At 34.7% G+C, this 25,775-nt stretch overlaps 8 protein-coding genes across 8 annotated transcripts; 3 read left to right on the top strand and 5 right to left on the bottom strand.

Moving 5' to 3' along the window:
• Positions 1 to 571: 571 nt before the first annotated feature.
• anapc1 (anaphase promoting complex subunit 1) lies at positions 572 to 6,267 on the bottom strand (the record flags this gene model as incomplete). The annotated part of the gene is made up of 2 exons (XM_004355403.1): positions 572 to 4,170; positions 4,242 to 6,267. 2 exons carry the CDS (start codon positions 6,265 to 6,267, stop codon positions 572 to 574), a joined length of 5,625 nt encoding a protein of 1,874 aa, XP_004355455.1.
• Positions 6,268 to 7,218: 951 nt separating this feature from the next.
• On the top strand, positions 7,219 to 7,942 carry DFA_07954 (uncharacterized protein; the record flags this gene model as incomplete). Its single annotated transcript, XM_004355401.1, has 4 exons — positions 7,219 to 7,300; positions 7,386 to 7,742; positions 7,840 to 7,874; positions 7,913 to 7,942. The coding sequence occupies 4 exons, from the start codon at positions 7,219 to 7,221 to the stop codon at positions 7,940 to 7,942; spliced, it is 504 nt and encodes a 167-aa protein (XP_004355453.1).
• Positions 7,943 to 8,203: 261 nt separating this feature from the next.
• Positions 8,204 to 8,565, bottom strand: DFA_07953 (uncharacterized protein; the record flags this gene model as incomplete). The annotated part of the gene is made up of 3 exons (XM_004355399.1): positions 8,204 to 8,326; positions 8,421 to 8,456; positions 8,539 to 8,565. 3 exons carry the CDS (start codon positions 8,563 to 8,565, stop codon positions 8,204 to 8,206), a joined length of 186 nt encoding a protein of 61 aa, XP_004355451.1.
• Positions 8,566 to 8,897: 332 nt separating this feature from the next.
• DFA_07952 (uncharacterized protein) lies at positions 8,898 to 10,313 on the top strand (the record flags this gene model as incomplete). The annotated part of the gene is made up of 1 exon (XM_004355397.1): positions 8,898 to 10,313. One exon carries the CDS (start codon positions 8,898 to 8,900, stop codon positions 10,311 to 10,313), a length of 1,416 nt encoding a protein of 471 aa, XP_004355448.1.
• A 158-nt stretch (positions 10,314 to 10,471) lies between these two features.
• On the bottom strand, positions 10,472 to 11,260 carry DFA_07951 (uncharacterized protein; the record flags this gene model as incomplete). Its single annotated transcript, XM_004355394.1, has 2 exons — positions 10,472 to 10,984; positions 11,084 to 11,260. 2 exons carry the CDS (start codon positions 11,258 to 11,260, stop codon positions 10,472 to 10,474), a joined length of 690 nt encoding a protein of 229 aa, XP_004355446.1.
• Positions 11,261 to 11,726: 466 nt separating this feature from the next.
• On the top strand, positions 11,727 to 13,481 carry gmsA (gamete and mating-type specific protein A; the record flags this gene model as incomplete). The annotated part of the gene is made up of 6 exons (XM_004355392.1): positions 11,727 to 12,128; positions 12,195 to 12,634; positions 12,708 to 12,780; positions 12,839 to 13,188; positions 13,297 to 13,341; positions 13,424 to 13,481. The coding sequence occupies 6 exons, from the start codon at positions 11,727 to 11,729 to the stop codon at positions 13,479 to 13,481; spliced, it is 1,368 nt and encodes a 455-aa protein (XP_004355444.1).
• A 155-nt stretch (positions 13,482 to 13,636) lies between these two features.
• Positions 13,637 to 16,630, bottom strand: DFA_07949 (uncharacterized protein; the record flags this gene model as incomplete). The annotated part of the gene is made up of 5 exons (XM_004355390.1): positions 13,637 to 13,685; positions 13,726 to 13,895; positions 14,015 to 14,240; positions 14,364 to 14,454; positions 14,680 to 16,630. The coding sequence occupies 5 exons, from the start codon at positions 16,628 to 16,630 to the stop codon at positions 13,637 to 13,639; spliced, it is 2,487 nt and encodes an 828-aa protein (XP_004355442.1).
• Positions 16,631 to 17,078: 448 nt separating this feature from the next.
• Positions 17,079 to 25,719, bottom strand: DFA_07948 (RapGAP/RanGAP domain-containing protein; the record flags this gene model as incomplete). Its single annotated transcript, XM_004355389.1, has 11 exons — positions 17,079 to 17,172; positions 17,264 to 18,190; positions 18,674 to 19,365; positions 19,408 to 19,456; positions 19,869 to 19,965; positions 20,059 to 20,220; positions 20,294 to 20,654; positions 20,727 to 23,108; positions 23,439 to 23,534; positions 24,557 to 24,578; positions 25,685 to 25,719. The coding sequence occupies 11 exons, from the start codon at positions 25,717 to 25,719 to the stop codon at positions 17,079 to 17,081; spliced, it is 4,917 nt and encodes a 1,638-aa protein (XP_004355441.1).
• Between the last annotated feature and the right edge of the window lie 56 nt (positions 25,720 to 25,775).

The raw sequence follows: 25,775 nt of genomic DNA, 5'->3' as shown, positions 1-25,775 counted from the left end.
TGACTACTCTCTCTCACTCTGAAGTAGAATTAATTAATTCTTTATTTATATTTACTTTTTTTTTTTGTAAGCTAGAAGTACAACAACTTGCACTTTACCAAACATGATAATGATATAGGTATTATATTTGTCTTTTTGATATTCATTGGGATCTCTACTACATTATATTATTATAGATATATAGACAAAAAAAAAATACAATGAAATATTCAAAAAAATACAACAAAGTAGATTCTCTCAGCATACAATGTATTATTCAATTCAATTTTTATATCTTTAAATTAAAATTTTGTTGTTGAATTATTATTATTATATGCCTCACTTGATTTAAAATTGAATTGAAACCAGTTCAATTTGAAAATCATCAGCTTTGAAATAGATAATAACAATCAACTTTCCTTTGGAAATTTGGTTGCAAGCAGCGCAAAGTAAGAGAATGTTTAGCGTTCATTGCGAACGATTGCAACTTCTCTAATGAGTATTTTAAAAATTCTGATTTGAATGATTCCAAAAGACCTCCTATTTATAAAAAATGATTCGACTGTAGAATTTTTGTTTATTCAAAATATTTTTAATTGATTAATTTTCCAACAGTATAATAATTGAATTGATCAAATTTCTCTTTTAGATTACCATTTTCTATCATTTGTTGCGATGATGATGGAAGATCATAAAATGAAGAATATCCATTATTATTATTATTATTATTATTATTATTATTATTATTATTATTATTATTATTTTGATTATTTTTATCAAAATAATTATCAATCCTAGATTCAAATGCCATTAAATAGGATGATTTAATTAATGATAAATTTTGTTGATTTTGTTTCATTCTATTTAATCGATCATAGTATTGCAAGATGATACGAAGGTTTGACATGGTAAGAGAGCATTGTGAATGGTATTTTAAATTGGCAAGAATTGATGATAGTTGTTGATAGATTGCTAGCATTTCTGGTTTGTCATGTGCAATACATTCAAACAAGAGTGATGTATTGTCATTTCCATCCCCACTATTGGTATTACAAAAATATTGAGCAAAAGAGATTACACTTGGATCGGCTGAAAATACTTTTAATATATCTTCTTTACTTTGTTTCTTTCTACTTGATATATCATCATTGTTTTGGTATAGATGTGTAGTATTGGTGGTGGTGGTAGCGTTGTTGTTGTTTTGGCCACCAGATAAACTATACTCTAAAGAAGCATTGGGAAGTGATTTTACCAGTGATTTGAAACCTTCTGGATCTTCACTATATGGTAAATGTCCAATCTTTCGTTTGACATTGATGATTGGATGTTTGGTAATGACAATTGGGTTTTGTTTGGGTTGGGATTCATGTGATTTGAATCCAATTGACCAGTACCGTGGACTAGATACACGAATAGATTTAATGCGTTCAAATTGTGGCAAGAGACACGGTGTCACCTTGCTAATAGTCTCGTACGACTCTTTGCCGTCGTCTCCCCATACATCGAGTTCGACGGGTACGTGACATGGAGTGGACGTGTCAACGTCGAGTGTGACAAGACATCTCGGTTCAACGGCAATATAGTAGAGATGACGGAACGCTTGGAGATGGTAGAGATTGTCGGTTGACGACATTGGGAATTTCGGGTAGAATGCAGTGACGAGCGATGCAATGGCAATGTTGCCTGTCGACAGTGTGTACTGTCCACCGCCGAGAAAGAGCAGGCCGACGGCCATACCGATGGCCATGTGGTTGCCATACGTTATTTCCTTTCCGACACGTGACCGAATCGATCGCAGCATGGTCAGTGCGTCCAAGTCGCCCGTGCCAGCCATCACCATCGACATGGCGATTGCACACACATCCAACGCAGTTTCATTGGTGATTCGCATAGTCTTGTCGTCGAGTAGTTGGTCGACTACCAATGACGGCATCGTTTTTGCATTACCGTCCTTGGCAAGTAGCAGACGACGACGTTGTCTCTGACTCTGATGTGAACATTTGACTAGGTGTTGTTGGAATCGATACAACGTGTCGGTCATATCCAACAGTGTCTTGAATGCATCCTTGTTGGCTGATCCTGCATACTTTAATCCAATCGACATGCATGCACCTGCCACAATATTGATAAATGCCAACACAAACAACTGAACATCGTCATCTTGGTGTCTTGGTGGATGAATAATAAATGGTTGGTTGGCTAGTGACGAAAAAGAGACAGTTGTCATCAATTTAGACTGCTTTCTAATATTAATCACTTCTAATATAGTCTTTGGTACTTGAGCAATCACCCAATTCAAATCTGATCCAACCGAATCCCACATCACCAGCGACTTTCCAAGTGTTCTAAGAAGCAACAAGTCACTACGAATGTACTGCAACCCATATACTGATTCTGGAATATCCAAATGTGATGCAATCTTGGTGTCATTTGTTTTGAGATATGTCAAAGATAAAGCCAATATTGAAGCTGGTGCTGTAATATCATGATTTAATGCATTTCCTTCATAAAGTATATTTGATTTTGATGCAAAATTTGAAGAAGTAGAAGAAGAAGAAGAGGAAGATGATTTTTTTGAACCATTGTTGGATTGATTTCCAAACTTTTGTTGTTGATTTTTAGAGTTGAATTGATAGTTGATTAAAACTTTTAATCTGTTTTCAAGATCAAGAGATATACCCTCACCACCGACACCACCACCTTTTCCAAGATTGATCATCCCCAATGCTATACCGGCAGATAGAGCGTACCCATCTCGATCCATCATGAGTGATCTTTCATTTCCAGGACTTGGACTAGAGGAGGAGGAGGAGGAGTTTGGTGTACGCGATATTTCGCCGAGTAAAACTTCACTCATACGACGATTACATGTGCCGGCATAGAGAAGTCCCATTCCCATGACAGCGGCAGTTTGTACGTAGCTAGGTAACTCGAGGTCAATCGAGGAGGGTGGATGGAGTGAGGGGATGTGGACTGACAGTACCTTGGCAACAGACATGTCCATGGTCGACATTTTCGAGCATGCAATGCCGAGTAGCAGTCCGACTGAAGTGAGTTGGTGTCCGTAGCTGAGATACTCGTACACCTTTGTAAAGGCAAGTGAAGAGAGACGTTTTTGTAGGCCGAGTGCGAGGAGTAATCCAGAATGAGCCGGTCCTTCTAACGGACGGTTATACACGATCCACGTGTTGGTCAGTCCGCTATTGTCGACGACCGACCCTCCCATACTGTCATCGTAAATGTTGGTGTTGATAATCTTGAGACCTGCTGCCACACCGCTGTGGAATAGTGGCCACGACAGCTGGTCTGCGCCGAGCACACCCTGCTCCAAAGCAACACCTCCACCCGTCTTGGCACCTGCAATCTGTCCAGCTGTACAAATCGGTGCAATATCAATCGTCTCTGCCAACATGGACAACGACGTGCCAATCGTCAACATCGACGCGCCAACTGGCAACGCAAGCGACCGCTGACACGCCAACACCAACTTGTCACGCAAGTCTTGGAGATAGTCGTGATCGCTTACACCAGCCTCTTGTGTCTGATACAATATAATCTTGTTACTGAAATCTAATAACCTTGTTGCTTCTTCAACTCGTCTATCACTACTAAATCGCAATGCTGTAATTTGTTTTCCCAAACAAGTTGATGATTTTGTTTTAAACAATGATTTAAAATTGATGTTGTGGTCTAGTTGTTGTTGTTGATCTGTTGAAATTACAGTAGCAGATTGCTGGTAATAATGGTTAACTAGATCTTGTCTACCAATTAAAGTATAGCCTTCTAATGGCCAGTAGGTTGGTGGTGTTGACCGACACGCTCTAATTGCCTCTAGCAATGGAATGGCAAAACCAAGATGGAAAGCATCCAAATCATCCAAACATATTCCATTCTCGATGGCACACAATACAATATCCTCTTGACTAGCCTGTTGACCAATCAAATAGAATATTTTAATGACAATCGGTAACCATTTGAATAAAGGTACTCCAAAAATAATATTTCTATCAAATCCATGATCTAAAATATTACTTTTACCATTTTTACAATTTAAACATGATAATACATATTTATAAATTGATGGTGGTACATTAGAATTATTATCATCAAATTGAATATTATCATTATTATCAATAATAGCTCCTTCTTTTTTATAATATTCAATATATGATTTTAATTTTAATATTATTGCTAAAAAAAAAAAAAATTAATTAATAAATAGTTTTAGATAATATATATATATATATTTATGTTTGACTTACCAATTTTTGAATTTAAATTTAATAACCATTTCATATTATTATTATGAAAAGTCATAATTTTATACTCTTCATATTGATATTGTAATGCTAATAATATTTTAAATGGATCACATTTTAAATTAATATCTTTAAACATGTTATTATTATTATTTGTTATTTTGTTGTTGTTGAAAAGTTTTGGAGGAGGATTAAAAGTTGATAAAAAATGATTTGATTTATGTAAATTGGATGATAATAAATATTCCCAATCTGATTCAACTCCATCTATATTATTATCACTACTATTATTATTATTATTATTATTTTGATTATTACTATTTTGATTAATTAAATAAATTATAAAATTAAAAAATAAATCTTGTTGAATGATTTGTTTTGATTTTAAATCTATTTTATCATTATTATTATTATTATTTCCTTTTTGTTGTTCCAAATTTAATTGTTGATATATAAAACTAGTAGTTTGTTTATCCAAAAAACATGATAAAGATGACATACAATCCGATACAATCATACTAACAATCATATTGATTTTGAATCTTTCCTCGTTTCCAGTGAAACTATTGACTAGAGTAAGATGATTTCCAACTGGATCCTTTATACTAGTTGTACCTTTTGGTAATGAATAACTAGCAATTTGAAATGATCCCCAATATATAACTAATCTATTTGTTATTTTATCCAATGCTGCTATATGTGTCATTCTTTGTTTTTGTTGATGTTGATTATTATTATTACTATTCAAATTATTATAAAATTGATTAATGTGAATTGGACTTGAAGATTGAATATTTGGGATTGTGAATTGTTGTTTTAATTGAATGTTGTTGTTGTTGTTGTTGTGTCCCGAGGAGGTTATGATAGAATAACAGTATAGAGTGAAAAGACTTTGAATGCAAAGGATTGGGGACCGAGTATCATCCAATGTGATGAATATAGTGTCGTTTGGTTGACTGTCTGGTATTTGGTAACGCATAATTTCACAGACTACAATGTCGCTGTCGAGGTAGTGTCCCTCATTCATATCGTCAATGTAGCTACGTTCGACAGTCTCGTCAAGACGACGTCTGTGGTGGCCCGGAGACGCCTCATCGGGTGGAGGTACGAGCGAATCGAGTGTTTTAGGTGCTGGTGCCTTTGATTTGATCTGGTAGACCACATGGTGACGCGTGTCGTGTTTATAGGCCACCATGATTGGGTAATTTGCGTCACTGTACACAATCGAGTATGAGATATCGTAAAAGAACGATACTAAAGGTGCAAGCATAGAAGAATCCTCTTCTTCTAGCCTTGAGGTTGATTGGTAGTCGTCATCGTTATTGTCTTGGACAGTAGTTACATTATGTTTCTTTTCTTCTTCACCCTCTTCCAGTAAAAGTAGGATGGGTTTAACCTCCTCAAGAGGATGATGAATAGAGAATAGAGTAGGTTTGTCTAAATGTGATTGTCTGTCCATCCCCAGATGATCCATTCTAGCACGTTCCAACAGCATTCCAAATGGTGTTGGCCAAATAGACTTTATCGCACATGGCAATGAAATGGTATAACTCTTTCCAATAGTATTGTGAATGTTTAAAGATTGTGATAGTAATATACAAATAAATTGATTACTATCTTCATTATTATTTTTAGTTGTATTTGTTGTATTAGTTGAACAATTATGAAATGGTAATCTAATCCATGACACTTGTTTGATTTGTCCTGTTGATGAAGAAGATGATGATGATGAAGAAGATGAAGAACTACTAGTTGTATTTGATACACTAAACTTCTTTTTAATGACACCAAAGTTGGATGGTGAAGACCATGTGATACAGTCCCCTCCTCCTCCTACTCCTCTTGTCACTAACGATCCTGATGCTACAGATCTATCACACCAAGATATCTGGTGTTCATCAACAAAAGATTGATTGATCAACGATGAACAAAGAGGAAAGTTGGAGAGAGGGTTGGGAATGATGCGATAGCTATTCAGCTGATCATCCTCTACTGGTTTGCATGTATATAAATACTCTATACCTGACATGATAATCTACCACAAACATACATACATATATATATATATATATACACTCGAACAATAATATTCTCCTACTACTCTCTATCTCTAGTATTCTTCAAAATGAACTTAATAACTCAACCTGACCTTGAAGTTCGCGCCAATATATTTACAAAGTTCATTTTTTTATTTTTTAAATCATAAATCATTCATCGTAGTTTCAAACTACTCATTGTATTTTTGTACCCTAACTAGTATTAAATATATTTATAATATTTATTTATTTCTTCAATTCAATTGGGTAATGGATGCAGAATGATCCCGAAATAGAAATTTCCTTTCCTTTTTGAATTTCCCAACAATCTTTTTTTATTGCCGCGACCATGTTTATAAATAAATCTGCCCATTTTGAATGCGAGATCACAGGAGACAACACATTGTGAAGCCCAATTTAGTTATCATCCCTCCCAACCAAATGACTTGAGGAAGAAGAAAGAAAGTTCAAACACAAAGTTGTTCTGAGTGATCCTTTACTTTATCTTCCTTTTGCAATCACATACATTATACATTATTGTTATATTTATAGTTTAGATATATAAAGCAATCTTCTTTATATAGATAATTTTCGAATTAACTCCCCTATACATACCTTACCCACCTACTTTACCCACCCCTCCCACAGTAGTACTTACAACCACATCGTACACAAACAAATAATTTAAACCAACACACACACAAACAAACAAACATAGACAGAGAGAGAGAGAGAGAGAGAGAGACAGTAGAGTCAGAACCATGATAATGTTGTAAAAAGAATCCCTTTTTTTTGTTCAATATCTATCTCTCACTCATCCACTAGCTCACTGTTCCTTCCTTCCTTCCTTCCTTCCCTTCTTTTATTACTTATTAGAATTATCTCTTTCCCCAATCCTTTTTTTGTTTGAACAAACAAGCTTAAGCTAAAGCTTTTTTTTTAAAATGTTTCAATTGATTCACATATCCATATCAATAGTTGACATTATAGTTTGTATCTGTATAGTTGCACTCTTATCAGTATTATGTATGTATACACATATCAGTTATTGGCAAGAAGTAGTACTCTTATACTTATTAATATTTATTAATTTAATATTCTATTCTATTAGTTTGGTTTGCCATTTTAAAATGTGATAGAGACAAATATATTGAGAGTTCAATACAAAATGGAATACAATTAATCGATATGGTATTGGAACAGGAACCATTCGATGTGTCAACACCCTATATTAGTATACTCAAAGAGAATGCACACGAAAATATAAAGTTGTGTAGATTGTTGGCCACACGAGACAATGTACTCAAACTCATCAATATCCTCAAACGCGGTGAACTCATTTGGAGGAATAAAATGACTCCCAAGATACCATTGACCGATAAACAAGTATCCGATTACTTTGACATACAATATTCCAATTGTCTAATGTATGATTGTAGTGAATTAATGAATCATCTTTTACCTCAATGTATGTCACTCACAGTAGAGTAGCAAGAGTAGAGTATATTGTATCCAAAATATTAATAATAATAGTCTATTTAATATTCTTATTATTTTGTTTTTAGTTAAAGATGTAGGAGATATACCATTTAAAGAGATTGTAGATTTAATTGATGGTGATGAAATATCTATTCTTAGTCGGTACCATTTAATAACTCTATTGTCTAATTTGTCAAAGATACGTAGGGATATTCATCCAGTGATGATTGAGAATGGATTTGTCGAACGAATTGACAAGATTCTAAAGGAGAGTGTTGGAAGAGAGAATCTGATCGTGCAGTATGGATTCCTTTACTTTATTGGTAACAAGGCCAACGAGCCATTGTACAGCACCGAGCAAACCAAAATTGTAAAAGAATATCATACCTCGAAATGGTTTGAATTGACCTTTAACTTTATACCCTATGAATTGCAACGATACAAACAATGTTATCTCATCATGGCAGTACTATTTGGTGTACCGTCCATATACTTTAGATCGATCATGCCAACTACCATTTGGAACTTTTTACTCATCGCCACATTCGACGTGACATTCAAGTACCTGGCCATCTTTAACAAGCAGATGCATCGATTCATCTACCTCACACTGACATGGTCGTCGTTCCTCTGTCTCTACTACTTGTCCAGTCTCTCACCAATATACATTAGTCTCATGACCAGTATCTCGTTCTACTGGATGCTCTTTAAATTAATTTGCATCATTGAATTCCAATTCATGAAATCCGATTTGGTTCACAGCCATTTTTACAATCAATTCAAACATTCCCTTCAAATCTCTCATTGTCCATTTTGATCAAATTAAACTCTAACCAATCAAACAAACAAACAAACAAACAATCAAACAATCAAACAACCCAAACATCCATCCCCCATCATTTAAATATTATTTAAATTTTAATTTTAATTAATTAAAATAATTTTCCTCCATCCTCCGTCCTCTTCTTTCAAATCATATATTTGTAAATAAATAAACTAACAACCTGTAATATATTTTGTACATTATTATAAATTAAATTAAAAAGTATTAGTATTATTACTTTTAAAAAAGAAAAGAAAAGTAGTTTTGAAAATGAACAAGTATGAAAGATGAACTTCACCTTTTTACTTTGTTCATTTCATAATGCTCGAGATACATAATAATAATGATATAGTAGTTACAAATAGATTACCATGGATAATAGAATCAAAGATTATTTATATATTATGTAATTATCGACATGATAGATACAAGGCATTCAAGATTAAAGATGTGTATAATATTGCAGGTGTATCAAAAGCTTGGAGATATGCAACTCGGAGATCATTGAATGATATTGTTAGTTGGTGTATTCAAATAAATATGATCAAACTTGAAGAGTACAGAGAACACTATGAAAATGATCTATGCCTATTGTCAGCTGGTGAAGGTGATGGTCATCACAATAAAGTCAAGCTTATGATTGATGATGCATCGAGTAAAGTCACTGCCATCAACAAACAATACGTAGACAGTCACTTACAGTGGTTTACAGAATCAATTATAAAAAAGACAACAACATTGTATTTTGGTAGGAGTGAACTAAGTAATTGGGTCAGTCACTTCTCTCGAGTTGGAGGACCTATTCCAACTCTTACTACAATGTTTATTTATAATGTAGCTGTACCACTCTACCTATTCAATCATTTAAAAGAGTTACATATAACATTCTACAAGAGAACAAGTCAATATATATGTAGTGTATTGGAGAATTGTCATAGTCTAGAGTCATTGTCAATGGATATTGGTGATTGTCCCAATTTAGACATGGACATGATATTTTCAAGTATACCACGTAGTACTCTCACCAAGTTATGTTGGGGTGAACAGTACCAATACCAACCTCCATACGATTCAGCCGTCCAATCATATCCATTCCATCTATTACCGAAAACGATACGTGAGCTTATAGTATGGGACCCAACACAAATGTGTTCACAATCATACTATGACTTTGTACAAGCCAACTCGGTTCATACAGTTGCTCAATACAGTCTTTCAACACTAGAATGTATCCACTTTTTATCGTCTCCCTCTTCTCCAATCAAAGACCTCTATCTAGATGTTTGTGACAGTCCTCCATTCTCAATCAAAGAAAAGGCATTAATCCCACCAATGTTGGAATCATTGGAACTAAATATTAGTTCTGAAACGTGTGATGATGTATTGGACTGTATTTTCAATCATAGTGGTTCGTTACCAACCCTTTTCACTATTAAACTCGATACAGCCTGTATTATCCAACTCACTCGGTTCATTCAAAAGAGTAAATCCCTTAAAACCATTCATTTGCACTATGAATTTTCAAATCAATCGATAAATGGTCCATGTGATAGTTGGGAACTATTCTTGGATGCAATTGCCAACAGTCCATCCATCGAACTCGTTTATCTTGGATTCAAAGATACTGAAATCATCAACATTATAAATACATACTTGAAAACAAATCAAAACAGTAATCAATTAGAATTTAAACAGCAACAATCAATTATTATCAATACTCGTAATGTTAAACCATAAATTTAAATTAAGTAATTGAAAATTAAAATAACTGATTTGTTTGTTTTATTTTTCATAATAATAAATAGGTAGGTAGACAGGATACATGTGAATGATCATTGTTTTGTTGTTTGAAACAATAATTAATATATTTTAATTTAATTTAAATATAATTTAATTTAGGAACTAGTAGAAGATGGAGTTCTGGCAGTAATAGATTGATGACTATTCTTTGGATGGAATCTAAAGATATCAATCAATGTCTTTCTTCTTTCTTTGGGTACTTGTTCTTCCATTTCAATTTCTTTTTCCTCGACCACTGGTTCTGTTTTCTTTTTATTCAAGTGTTTCTTGACAATGACGGTGGTGGCTACAGCGGTACCTGCCAAGAATGCAGAACCGGCTGCTATGGCGGCAATGGTCGAGACGGCAAGAGTGGCAGCTGGTGCAACAAACTCGGTTCCATCGAAACCAGTGTTCATTGACAAGAACTCTTCGGTCGTCATTTGACTAAATTCATTGACAGAGTAGGTCGGTTGGTCCATCGATGGATATGAAATGGTTGGTTCAGCCTCTTCAATTGCCAACAATGATCTAGACTGTGTTGCTGATTCCTCTGGATACACCAATTCAATATCAACTACATCATCTGAATGATTTGAATTTAATTCTGCTATTTTAATTATATTTTCCTATAAAATGCAAGTAAAAGTAAATATAAAAGAAAATGTAAGAGTTACGTATTAATTAATCATTCAATTCAATGTGAATATAAAGTTAGCTTTATTTACCTTAAAGATTTGAAATTTCTGTTGTAATTGATCAGCAGGGATTGAAATTTCGTAGAGTTGCATCCAATTCTCAAATGCAGAGTAGAGTTGACCATCGCTTGGTTGTTGTGCTTGACTAGTGGTGGCTGTTAAAGCCAACAAAACGGTAAGTAATAAATAAATAAATAGTTTGTACATTGTTGTTGTTTGTTTGTGTAATGATAACTACGACGATTGTTGTTGTCCAACTGAACACCTGTCGATAAAATGATGGGTGATTCTTTCTTTGTTCTTTCTTTTATCTATTAAAAGCTTATAGAAGGTGGTGTTTGAGATTAATTAATTAATTAATCCAAAGTGAATCGGTTATCTTAACCTCCTTGCAAAAAGGGCCATTCCTTGGGCGAAAAGTCAATCGGCGCGCCCGATTTCAAAAGATATCAAGTAGATTTTTTACGATTAATTAAGTAAGTGAATCTGAAAATCTGCCCATAGATACTTATTGTTTCGTCATTTTAATATCTGTTGATATACTCGAGAACCAGAAGGTGACACCTTTTGTTGTCCATTCAACTATTCAAACTACAATCATTGTTGTACAACAAATTTATTTATTTATTTATTTTATTTATTCTATTTATTTTATTTATTCTATTTAGTAATAATGTACAAGTATAATAATTATTCAACGATTTTAACGACTATCTTTTTATTCATTTCAATCTTTCAAGTATTGTATGGAGCACCTTTAAGTGAATCAGATAAACTGATTGTAGCCGATCACCATAGACGTTGGAGATTGGAAGCTGTTCCAGAACCAAACTCACCCATCCAACAATTAACTTGGAATACCACAATTGAAGCTGAAATCCAAGCTCATATTGATGGATGTGCAAAGGATTCAAGTCCAGGTGCATTGTTTGGATTGTACAGTGAATGGAAATCATCTTCATCACTTTCATTTAGTTTAAACAAAACTTTAAAATCTGTCATTGATCTTGCTCCAACTTATGATTGGCCAAATAAAGCTTGTCTTCCTGGTAAACAATGTACTCCTTATTTAGCTGTAATGTATAAATATTAAAAAAAAAAAAAAAGAAATATTTTATTAATTTTTTTTTTTCTTTTTTAGGCAATGTCAAATGCAAGTAGAAGTTTTGCATGTGCAAAGTCAACTAAATGTGGTCTCTTGAAAACTGTTTTTCTTTGTAGTTACTACCCTGCCGGTGCACTTCCAGGTGTAGATCCATACAAGCAAAAGGTTGTAGCCCCTACTCCTACTCCAACCACAACTCCAAAGCCAACAACAACACCAGCTCCAACCACCACTCCAACACCAACCACCACTCCAAAGCCAACAACTACTCCAACACCAACTACCACTCCAACACCAACCACAACTCCAAAGCCAACAACTACTCCAGCTCCTACCGTACCTCCAACTCCATCTCCAACTCCTGCTCCTCATCCAAATGAAACTGATTGGAGAACCAAAGGTATCCTTCCTCCAGTTCGTAGACAAGCTAATTGTGGTTCATGTTGGGCATTTGGAAGTGTAGCTGTAATCGAAAGGTATGTATAAATAATAATCTAATTTGATATTTAATTTTAAATTAACTTTTTCTTGTTTTTTTTCTCTAAAAAGTCGTTACATCCTAAAGAATGGTGGTGATCCCAATTTATTGGATCTTTCAGAACAACAAGCTGTCGGATGTTTCGTATGTGTCATCACATTTATTTATTTATTAATATTAATAATGTCCAATATTTTTTTAGCCATATGGATGTCAAGGAGGAGCTGTATGGCGAGTTTTCAATGGTCTATTAGAAAGTGGTATTCAATATGAGGTTGATCAACCATACCTCGCCGATAATGGAACTTGCACTGATAATCCCATCAAACCACATATAAAGTGGTCCTCTTGGAATTATATTCCAGCTACCAAGGATGCCATTATTCAAGAGTTAAAGAATGGTCCTGTTGCTGCCTACCTTGCCACCAGAGACACCGCCTGGTCCAACTACAAATCTGGTATTGCCAATTGCCAACCAATTCACACTGACACCAACCATGTAATCGATGTCATTGGATATAATCCAGTTCAAGATTATTGGATTATTAGAAAGTGAGTTTAAATAATACTTGATTATATATCTACTCACTTGAGTAGCATGTTTCAAGGAATTCCTTTTCATAACCTTTTATACTAATATATATTTATTTATATTTATAGTTCTTGGGGGTCGTCCTGGGGATTGGGGGGCTCGATGTTGTTAAAGTGAGTAGATATATAATCATGTAGTAGTATTCTTATAGTTATTTACCTTTTATTTCCTATTTTTTTATTTATTTATTTTTAGTGCCTCTAATGATAATTGTTTAATGCTCAAGTATAGACCTGCCGTTGTTCATTTCTAAACAATTCACAAATACAAAATAAAGTTTAATTTTTCTTTTAAATAGTCTTTTATGATATTTATAGTTTTTTTTAAATCATGAACTGCTTTCCGATCATTGTCAATGTGTGGATTTTCTAACCCAATCAATGTTGTAATGTTAATTATTTTTTTTGTTTAATTAACGTTTAAATTAGGATAGAACCAATGCTCTAATGTTTTTTTTCTTCAATACCAATAACAATATCGTATGGTTGCAAACTTACACTTTATGTTGACATAAATCATATGCTAGCAATATAGAATCATAATTTGCCAACATTGATGTCACATAAACTATATTGTCAATTGAATCATATGTTGCCATCATAGTATTCCAGAAATTGGAAACTGAGACCTCCTTATTTATGAATGACTTTTGAACAAGAGAGTTATTCTGTTTGTACAAAAAAAAAATGAAAAGATAAAATAGTATGGAAAAGATAAAATTGTATTAATATTAGACCATTTTTTTTAAAGGTATCGTAATTATAGTTGTTTTAGACATACCTATACATTATATGTCCAAATGATTGGGAGATATGAACTTCCATCAAGATTAGTATAATTACCTCCGAGGATAATAAACTCATTACCACCAGCTGCTGAAGGTTGCATAACACCATTAAACCCAGGAGCCAGAAAAAGGTATGCGTTGATTAACAATGACTTCTCCACTTGATATATTGATAGCAGAGTATTGGGAAGAATAACCAAATACATGAAGAGTTGTTGGTATTTCCTTTTATAAATTCATAATAGTAAAAAATATTATAAAGAGTGATTGGTGGGCGATTAGTGTTTGTATCTAATTAGTATAAAAGTTGAAATGAGATCTAGGTATTTTTATTTTATTTCAAAATACATACGGCAAAGGATACCCCAAACAGAGAACAGTGCAACAATAACACTGTAAACACAAAAAGATAAATCTTCATTTTTATATTGATAATGATCTATACAAACAAATTGTGTCTCTTTTTTAGATATATTTTTTTTTTATATTCAAGGTTTTGGAATGTGGGTTTAATAATATCAAAACCACAAACAGCCAACAAACTTTTATGATACCAAAAAGAATTTTTTTTTTTTTTTTTTTTTTTTCTAAAATATTTATTTAATTATTTAATTTCCAAGTGGTGAATGACTCCAAGATGGTAAAGATATATTATTTAATTTACTGTCGTTGTAAAGATAAATAGGAGGATATTCATTGTTGTTTGAACGATTTCTAGATTGACTAATGATACCACCAAATAAAGATTTGTTATCAACAATCAATACTCTTGAATTATCTTTTTCTAATCTTTTAATTGTTGCTTTAAACCATGTCATTCCATATATATTAATTGTTAATTTTTCTATATTTGTTTGATTGATCACTTGATCCAATCTAAAACTAAACTTGCTAATATGATTTGGATTATCTTTGTCATCAAGTACAATACCTTCCATATTGATTTTTAGTTTTCTTTGATTTGATGGTAATAATAATAATGGACCATCTTGTTGTTTTTTTTGACAGTAGTTGAGCTTTGAAATTGAATAGTATGAATTGTCAATGTGACAAGTTGGATCAAATTGACATTCTAGTTTGGTGAGAGAAGGAGGTAGGGGGAATTGGACGACACCATGGTATTCAATTTGTTGAATGGTTGATGGCAACGCACAAGAGAGATCCCCTGAAATACTGGTGGCATATCCCCAAAGTAATTTCTCCAATGCTGGTGGGAGCGCTTGAGTGGTGCTCTGTCTATCCCAGGTCAGATGTTTGATAGAGTCTGGGAAATACTCTGATGTCGTTGGGCCATCATATCCGATAAGCGATAGAGTCTCTACTGACGATGGTATAGATCCTGGTAATATTTCAACCTCTCTTGAATCGTACGATGAAATTGATAATGATTTTACTCCACTTGGAATAAATCCAACGGGTATTGGAACTTGACAAGGTGAGATGGCGATTCGGGTGAGAGACTTTGGTAACTGTACCGTCTCATAATCGGTCGGCCCCAAATACATATCTAGTTTTTCCAAGGTTGTTGGGAAAAAAAGAGTTGAAAGATTGGACAACTTGTAAAAGTCAGAGATAAAGATGGATTTGAGCGACGATGAAAGAGGAAGCTTGATAGTAGCATCGGTGAATAATTCACTGCACGATGTAAACATTGAAAAATTCTTCAAGGCATGGAGATGTGTGAGGTCCAAGTTCAACATGGCGTCTCCATTTTGATGCATGTTGATTGATAAATCTTCGAGGGAGACGAGTGATTGGAAAAGGTCGGATGGGATATTACCTTTGATTCCAAGATCAAGTGATGTCAATGAACTTGGTAAAATGGATGGAGGGGATGGGGAGGATATGAACAAGGGAGGAGATTCCGTGATGACAACCGGTCCAACAGACAGTGTGTCGAGTGATCCAAGTTTCTCGAGACCAAGAGAGTTGAGTGATGTTGTCACATCATCATTTCCAGTGAGATGGATTTTCTCTATTCCCAATGGAAAAAATGAGTCTTCTCCTCCTCCTCCTGCTCCTCCTTCAATACAAGATGGATACTTGTAATAGATTGAAAAGCATTTAAGAGTCTCTGGCAACTTGTCAGATATTATTCTCTCTGTCGATGTGTATTCACTTGAAATGAGAAGCTTTTCAAGATTCTCTATACCTTGAAATAGAGTTGATGGTAGTGGTCTGTTTAAGTGGCAGGTGATGTCAATAGATCTTGTTGTTGATGGTGCTCTGATAGTATCATCCAAGTTGTTTGTTGATATAAATAGTGATAGTCTATCAGCAGCAGCAGTGGATGAAGAGTTGAAATGACAAAATGATGGTAATCTATCTTGATCATCAGACACTACCATTTGATTGGATAGAGCATTGTTGAATAGACTTTTAAATGATTGTAGACGAAAACTCTTTAATGACTTGACCAATTGTTCATTTTGTATAAAGAGTGAGCTACCCTCTTGAAAGTATTGAATATGTTTGAATTGTAGTGTAGCATTGTATTGTTGAATGATGTTATAGAATAACCTTTTACAAGTTGACAATAGACATATTAAATCTACATTGCTGTCTACTGATTTAATGATATTTAATATGATAGTATTGGGAAGTTGTTCTATCATTATCCTTCTCCCCCTTTTCTATCTCTATCTATCTATAATAATAATAATAATAGTTCTCCCAAGTGATCACTTGAATAAATAGACAAACATGTAAGATATTTTCACTCTGAAAGCAAAGCGAAGTTGGAGTTCTGACTCAGAACTTGGTCGACCAGGAGACAGAGACAAAAAGATATTTTATCTTATGTTTTTCTATAATTTTGTTTATTTTATTTTGAATTAATTATTTTAAGCACAAAATAACAAACACAAAATACAAAACAATAAAAATTTTAATCAATCTTGCCAACACACAGTTTGAACAAATAATTATCTACTTTCTCCCTGTATTGTTTAGATTTCCGTGCCCTGTTTTTTTATTTCCACATCAGGTCTGCATGGAAAGGATTCTTCTCTTCATTATTGGTAGAGGAGAATCACTACCATCATCAATTCGATCTTTTTAATTTTAGTCTTGATGATGTTGGTGATCCTCCTTTGCCAATGTGACATGCATTAATTTAAATTGTTTAATCCTCATCATGTAAACATAAATACATATTCTTTAAAAAAAAAAAAAAATTTAAATAAATAAAGTTTATTATTTTGTGATTGTTGTTGGATTTCTTTCTTTCTTTCTCTCTCTCTCTTTACATTAAATTACAATTCTCTTTTGAACCAGATCCAGCACCACCACTACCATTCGTTCCACCACCACTAGTACAACTACTACCATTTGTAAACCCTATACCAGATGAACCAAGTAGGATAGAGGTTAAATATTTTTTGTAGGATTTTGATGTGATTTGATTGCCACATAGATCCAGATGAATGATACTGTGTTGTTGGAATGCTTCAGTGATTGCCTTGTGAACGTCGGTGACACCCTTGTCAGAGATATTGTTAAAAGATAGATCGAGATAGGTAAGCGAGCGATTGGCGCGAAGACATTTCGCAAAAGCGCTGCAACCTTGGTTTTTAATGTCATTGTTGGAGAGGTAGAGTTGTGAGATGGTCGGACACTGAAAGACACCGTCGGCAATTGCCATGGCACCCTCTTTCTTCATCGACACGCAGTGAAGATATAGCTCGCGCAGCGAGGTGTTTGCGGCCAGCGACTTGCCTAGTTCGCTGCACCCACCCTCGCCCAAAATATTAAACGACAGGTCGAGACTGGTGATGGACGTGTTGTGCGCCAACGCCGTGCCAATCAGCGCCACCGACTCTGCGTTGATCTGGTTGCTCGACAAGTCTATCGTATCGACCGTCTTGCACGTATATATCATATTGCGCAACACCATACACTCCTCGAATCCAATATTAGTACGTCGCAAATAAAGTCGACGTAAATGTCCCACTGTATTATATTTTGTAAAATATCTGTAGTCTTGTAATCCCAATTGTTGTTCTGGTTGAATATTATTATTATTATTATTATTATTATTATTATTATTATTATTATTGTTGTAATTATCATTATTATCATCGATCGGTTGGTTTGAAGAAGGTTTAGAGATGGAAGAATTGGAGAGGATGGCGCCAACGATCGCTTTGAGACCGGCTGAACCTAGTTTGTTCTCGCTGAGGTCGAGTGAAACCATTTGGTTGTCGAGCAGTAGTTTTGCAAACTCCTCGGCGCCACGTGCGTGGATACCCGCGTTACACAGGTTGATCGAATGCACAAACAGCGTCGCACCCAGTGCCTGGACAAGGTCATGCAGCCCTTCTTGCGTCAACGACATGTTGGAAAGGTTGAGCGTGCGCACCATTTTCAATTTACATATGAGCTGCACCATCTGATGCGACTCTAGCGCAAGCTTCTTGTTACTCGATATATCAAGCGTCATTAGATTATTCTTGATCTTTGGTTTGTGGTTGAGCTTGTATTTGTCCGACTTTATCTGGAATGTCCCAGCTGTCGTATCTCCAGTCCCTCCACCAGACACCGTTGTCTTTGTCGAGATGTGAGATTGCGCCAACCCGTTGACAGTCACTACTGACGACCGCACGCTGTCTCCTCCTCCACCACCGACACCGCCGCCGTAAAAGTATGGCCTATTATACATCAAATCATCCTTGTGATTAAACTGGTGCGTTTCGACCAATGTATTGACCAAAAACTCTAGTCCCACCTTACTGAACTGATTGTGCGGCAGCGAGACGTCGACCAGCTGGTTGAAATGATTCTCTCTTAGCGCGCGTGCAACTGCAATCAACTGGTTGTCGGTCAGCCCGACACCGTTGAGTCCCAGCGTGCGAATGTTGTAGATACCAATAACATCGCATAGTAGGTCGACCTCGGTATCCTTGATCTCGACCGAATACAGCTCTATCGCAGTCAACGGAGGTGTATAGAGCCGCTGATGCACCGTTGAAAAGAATGGGGTCGTCAGTGCCGACAACACCATTGCCACTGTCGGATGACTGGCTGGCGGCGAATGTATAATGACTCGCTCCAACGTCTCGTTGTACTCTTGCGCCAGCAGATACGTCCGCACACCTCTACTCGTCTCTTGCTCGTTTGTACCTGCAAACACCACCGTCCTAAGTGTCTTGGGAGTCATCATCCGCCACATTTTGCAAACCAAAGAACAAGACCGATAGTCTTCGCTTGGAAAGATACCATTATGAACGTCGAGTAATATATGTATGAGTAGAGCATGCGGCAACTTATTAATGTTGATAGTATTATTATTATTATTATTAGTTGCTACTCCTACACCACTAGAGTTTAACGAAGAATTGAGAAGAGTTGACTTTTTTAAATTCATATTCCCTCCACTCACTCTCGTTTATACAACTCTAGTAGTAGTTTCTCTCTCTCTCTCTCTCTCTCTCTCTCTGTCTCTAAACTATGATATCTTTCTTTTGCTTTCTATCTATCACTTTTTTAGATTGTATACAAGATAGATAAATGAATATTAATATAGAGATTTGAATGAATGAATTAATAAATTCAAAGTCCAACAACAACAACAAAGTCACGATGAAAAAGATTTTTTGGTGTCTTTTGATCAAAGATGTGTGAGCGTGTAAAACAAGATGGGGATAGCCGATTTCCAAATAAAGGTACACACATACACAAGTACCTATCCCATTCCATTATGTGTTGTTGTGATTGGATTGGATTGGATTGGATTAGAATTAGGATTGTTTAAGAAACAACCCATACATGTAATTACAAAATATTTATTATTTGTATTTTTCATTATAAGTTATTATTAAGTTATTAAGTTATATTATTATTATTATTATTTACAAAGATACAATGATTTCTTCAATTTTTTGTGCTCTGTAATTTGATAATGATTGGTTAAGTAAACTAGTTGAATAGACTGAGTTTTCTCCGTTGATCACTAAAATATAAGAAAATAAATAAATGGTTATTAGGTATTTATGTTTGCGACAATATGTTGTTTGTTTGATTGTTTGTTTGTTTGACGACTTACACTTGGTCAATAAAAATTGTTTGAAATGATTATCTTTTTTATAGTATGGAGGTGATTGAATGGAAGGTCCAAATGGAGATATAGTCTGATGTGAAGATACTCCTAATTTATAATATACAGATTGTGGATCAACTTTAACTTTTCTAACATTGAAAATAATTTCTAAAACAAAATTAAAAAAGTAGAATGGGAATTAATAAATATTAAATGAGTATATATATATTTGTTCTCTTACGATTCTTGAGACTAGTAAATATTGAAGGATTTAAAGATTGTTTTCCTTCTTGGTAAACAATGACTATAGTATTTTTAGCCATGAGGTCTTTGCGTCGTGCTGCTGGAATTAAATTGGCAACATGTAAAACTACTTCTATACCTGCACTGGTCTCACAGTGGACAATGCTTTCCCCATCCACGTTTCCAGTCGTATCCATTCCTCCCGCGTATTTTTTCCATCCTTTGATTGGATAAACCTTTCCAAGGAAATTATAAAAATCTGTAAACTCCTTACTCACTCTTTCATTACTCAACATGTCCTTTTCAGATGTCATTCCTTCACCATGAAATATTAAATAAAAATGATATTTTGTTGTCAACTATAAATAAGAATTAATATTAATATTAATATTATTATCTATCTAATATTCTATTTTTATACTTTTACATACTTCATTCTTTTCAAAAGATAATAAATGAGGTGAAATTTTATCAGTTTTGGCAAGTTTAAATGATGATGAAGGGATGGAACAAATAGGTTTCAAATAATTTTGAATACCTTTGATTAGGTTACCATCCTTGTTGTTGGCACTGTAGATGAGTAGCTTTTCGAGTCCGTTGGAAGTGAGAATGAGACAACGATGTTGTTTCTCATTGTCACCACGCTCAGCCTCCTTTTTAATCGATATAATGACGTTTCCACCAAGTTCGTTGATTCGACACAGGTAATTGTTATGGTCTTGTTGGTAGAAATAATTGGCATAATGTGCAATATGACGTTCATTGTGATCAAATCCAACAACTACACCTGTATTTGAATATCTCTTTGACTTGTTTCCAATTTCCTCTACAAAGTAGTCTTTACATTGATCGAATAAAACAACTGCTGGATCACACACACTTCCTCTTAATCCAACTGGTATCTCTAAAGTATCTGCATCTACATCATCTTCTTCATCAAATGGACTCTTATTATTATTATTTGTGTTGTTAATAAGTACCAATGTTGTTGGTGGTGTCGTTGATGATGTAGTTGTTGTTGATGATTTGTTATTATTATTATTTAAAAGAGGTTTAAGAGTTGGTGAAGAATGTGATTTATATGATTCTGATCCCATTCCATTGAGATTGGGTGAAGCTCCTGCAGACCCAGCTGCAGATAATTGTGGGGATGACGATGATGATGCTGAACCGGGTGGTGATAGTGTTCCAGGTGGAGACCCCGATGCAGATGATGACTTGGTCGCTTTATCCTTGTCTTTGCCAGAAGAACTACTCTTGAATGGGTTTTTAAAGATGGATCCAATCTTGCTACCCTTTTTAGAGCCGTTGAGATTGTTTATATCAAAATCCTTGCTGTTGTAGACTTTGGTCGGTTGCATTGACACGGAGTTTCGCGGTGATGGGTCATTTGGTGTGGTTGATGGTGACGGACTGTTGTTTCCATTCGAAGACGATTGATTACCGTTGCTATTATTGCTGTTGAAAGGGTCCGATGAAAAACTATTGACGGGGACACTCCAAATCATGGGTGCATCATCTTCATCATCTGACAAATCGCTCAATACAATTGTTGGAAGATCTATACCCCATCTTGTCGGGCTTGGACTAGACTGTCCAGAGTTACTAGCTGGACTACTACCACTAACTCCAAGACTACTATCTCCACTATTTCTAATATTATTATTATTATTTGATTGGTTGTCAACAAGGCCTTCTTGTATACTTTCAATTTTAATGGTTGGAATTGATGAATCTTGCAAGATTGCACGTTTTCTTTCTCTTTCTTTTTCTCTTTCTTTTTCTCTTTCCATTTCTTCTTGTTCTTCTTTCTTTTCATCGATTGTTAGTTGTTCAACTTGGACTTCGTGAATGGCAATATCAAAATCTTTTTTGCGTTGTTTTTCGGTGGCTATTTCCTCCTCGTTGTTGAGGTCGATGAGCGGGATGACGGTGGGGAGTGGGTAGGACGACGGGATACGGTTGACAGACTGCGAGATGATCGGGAATATCTTTTTGATGGTATCAACCAGCGAAAAGACATTGGTCTCTAACGTATTGTTACCCTGGATATGTAGGAATGAGCCGGCAATCTCGGGAGCACGCTCGTAGAGCATGGTCGACGTTGCGAGGATCTCGTCACAGTATTGTGACAATTTGGCAGTGTGTTGGGAAATATCAAACACGCAACTACGCAACAACTCGAGAAAGGCATTGTAAGTCTTGGTATAATTGACTTTGACCATATCAAATATATCGCGTGAAGGAAATGTTGAAGTTGTCTCTGTCAATGCTTTCATTTGAACTAAAAAGTTACTACTAATAATTGAAACTGATTCGCTTGTGTATCCTTCACCGCCATCACCGCCAATGTTGCTATTGGTGGTGGTGACTTCGCATGTCCGAACTAGAGATCTTGCACTATCAGTTACCATCATCAAATTGCTAAACAACTTGCTTCGAAGCAGCGAGTAGAGTGTTCGGTTGTGTTTAGAGGTGAGTTGGTCGATTGACCGCGATGTGCACAAGAAGGTGACTAGCGACGCTCTAAACGACACACATCCCTGTATAAACGATTCGAGAAAGAATTTCTTGGCGTTGGCGTCGAATTGGTTGCCGCTGCCGTCCACTCGTACCTGGCCATCCTTGAATATATGGAATGAAAGGAATGTGTTGACAATGTTAAACAGTCGCGAGCAATCGGACAATGTCTTCTCCATCTCGAATTCAAATGCCTCTTCTCTTGATATCAATGCTCCAATCGCTCGACAATCCATTAATATCATCTGGAGTGGATCTCTAATTTGATCAATTAAACTTGAAAAATTATTCATCTTTCCAAAAAAAACTGGAGATTATCCAGAAAAAATATTAAAAAAAAAAAGGTTGGTTTTCTTTTCTCCAAATTGATTGTTGTTGGTCTGTTGTTTTGTTGGTTTGTTGGGTTGTTGGCTTGTCGTTTTAAAAACTTGTATTTATAAATATTGATACAATGGAGAGAGTCGTGCAACGTGCAATTAATTAATTACTTTAATTTTTTTAAAAAAAGGAATATTAATATTAATAATTTGATTGATTGATTATATTATATTTGATCGAAAGAAATAAGGTTGGGATGGATGGGATAGTTTTAAAATGAATATATTTTTAAATTTAGAACAAACAAGGTTTTGTGATTTTAATGGTGATGTTGATGATGATGATAATAATAATGATAAAGTACCAAAGCTGGTGAAGCTAGAACGTTCACTACTCCTACTCTATTATAATTATTATTATTAGTGACCCGAAAAATGGAATGGATCGGTTGATGAATCGGTCTGCTGTTTGGATTGATATTAAAGGAGAGTGGTTGGTGGTGGTGGTGGTGATGGTGGTGGAGGTGGGTAGGGATAGTGTTGATTTCCTTCCTGATTTATATAATTTCTAAAATGGTTTGTTTTTGTGAACTCGTTGAATTTCAAACCAAATGAATGATGATGATGTTTAATTATAGCAAAGGAGAGGAGAATCACCAATTTGAGCAATGCGACGGCAATGACGATGGTGATAAAGGAAATATTATATATAAATATATAACTCTTATATTATTATCCTCTTTCTATCCAAGGGTATGTTGATATTTTTGCTTGAAACACCATCATCACCCACCACTACTACGCTGTGTTCTGTTCAACTTTTTCTGTCAAAGTCGTTTGTTTGTTTGTTTGTTTGTTTGGGTTGTTTATTCCTTCCTTCTCTTCTCCAAATATTCATAGACACACACAAATGCAAATTAATTGGGTTGTTTAGATGGTTTGTTGATTTTGAGACAATAATATTACACTTCTTCTATTATTTATGATTATTTTTTTCCTTGTTTTCGTCTTTACATTCAATCGATTAATCAAACAAGCAAACAAGCAAACAAAAGAATAGAATAGTCTCTACTCAAGGATGAGGATCGATCAACAACGATGAAAAAGTTGTTTGCTGAGCGGTTGGATAAGATTGTTTCTGATAAATGATTCAATTAAAAGAAGAAGTTGGTTGGATGGTTTTGAGCGCCTGCCCCCAACATTTAAAAATGGGTTGGTTTGGTGATGTGGAAGGATATCAAACAAATGAGGTGGTTGTGGCGATCTTAATCGAAATCGAAATCTAAATAATCCCCTTGCAAAAATTGGTGTCACGTGGCTTTCGATTTGTCGATCAATCTGAATCTGAATCTGAATCTGTTGTGTTCATATCAAAGTTGAGATAAACATGTCTGTCACTCAACTTTGAGACAATACTTTTATACCTTTCTAACTCTTTTTTTCTTTCTTTTCTTGAATATATATACAACAATAATATTATTAATATTACACTTTATCAAAAATAATAGTATTTTTTACTATATATGTAGGATGAATGTGTATATATTTGTATCTATCTCTTTTGTCTATGATTGTCTATGATGATTGTTGTTGTTGTTGTTGTGTTTTTATGGTAATATGAAACCGTACAAAAATAAATCAATAAGAAAGTATAAGTAGACTAGAAGTTGTAATAGTGTAGTGATACATACATAAACGACAAAACACACACACACATATACACACAACTACTATATTTTGATTGCTCTAGGATGGATAGGATGATTTCAGTGGGTATTAAAATGATCAATCAGAAAATTAATACAAGTGTGTTTGATTTTATTGGTGATAGGTTATTATTATATTATATATGTGGGGGTGACAGAATCAGACAATCATGCGATGCAATGCAATGCAATCATGCAATGATATAAGTGTTGGTGGTGGAGGTGGTGGTGGTGGGGTTCTTTGAATCTAAAAGAAGTGTGACTTTAAATAATATGACCCACTTACACTTGTTCTTGTTTTTTTATGAATCTGCTTTATGAATCTAACTATTGATCAGATCTATCTTTCTATCTTATCTTTATCTTTGTATAAATATATAAATATATATATATCTTGAAAACAAATGAATGATGATAGATATGATAAGCTATCGATTGTGGATTGTGATGGATGAGGAAAAGGAGGGAGGGAGCAAGAATCAGTTCAGCGGCAATCACGGCTACAACGACGATAATCACACCAAAGGTTTCATTGAAAAACAGATTATAAGGGTTTGCAAACAGAGAAAGTGTCGATCAACGATTAGCCCGCTAAAAAGTGGGCGTCAATGAATTCCATGGTCGATGATTTAGATATCTTATCTTTTTTATCTCAAACATATAGATCTTTATTTTATAATAAGGTTTAATAATTAATTAATTAATTAATTTATCTAAAAATCAAGAAATAATAATAATCCACAACACTCATGTAACCGAAAAAATAGTTGTTGCAAAAAAGGAAAAAGATGGTGTTTATGCTGGTTGGTTGGAATTTCGTAGTTAGTGCGCACAAGACGTCCTCACATCATCTCATTGTGTTGTTTCTTTGCTTTGTTCATTTTAAATTTAAAGAAAGTAGTAGTTAAAGTGTTGTTCAAATATATATATTTAGATA

Source organism: Cavenderia fasciculata (assembly GCF_000203815.1).
Source record: "Cavenderia fasciculata unplaced genomic scaffold Scf_ET2XIPL01COFD4-5, whole genome shotgun sequence".
Taxonomy (NCBI): Eukaryota; Evosea; class Eumycetozoa; order Acytosteliales; family Cavenderiaceae; genus Cavenderia; species Cavenderia fasciculata.
Note: the sequence above shows the minus strand (reverse complement) of the source record. Positions and strands in the feature narration are given on the sequence as shown.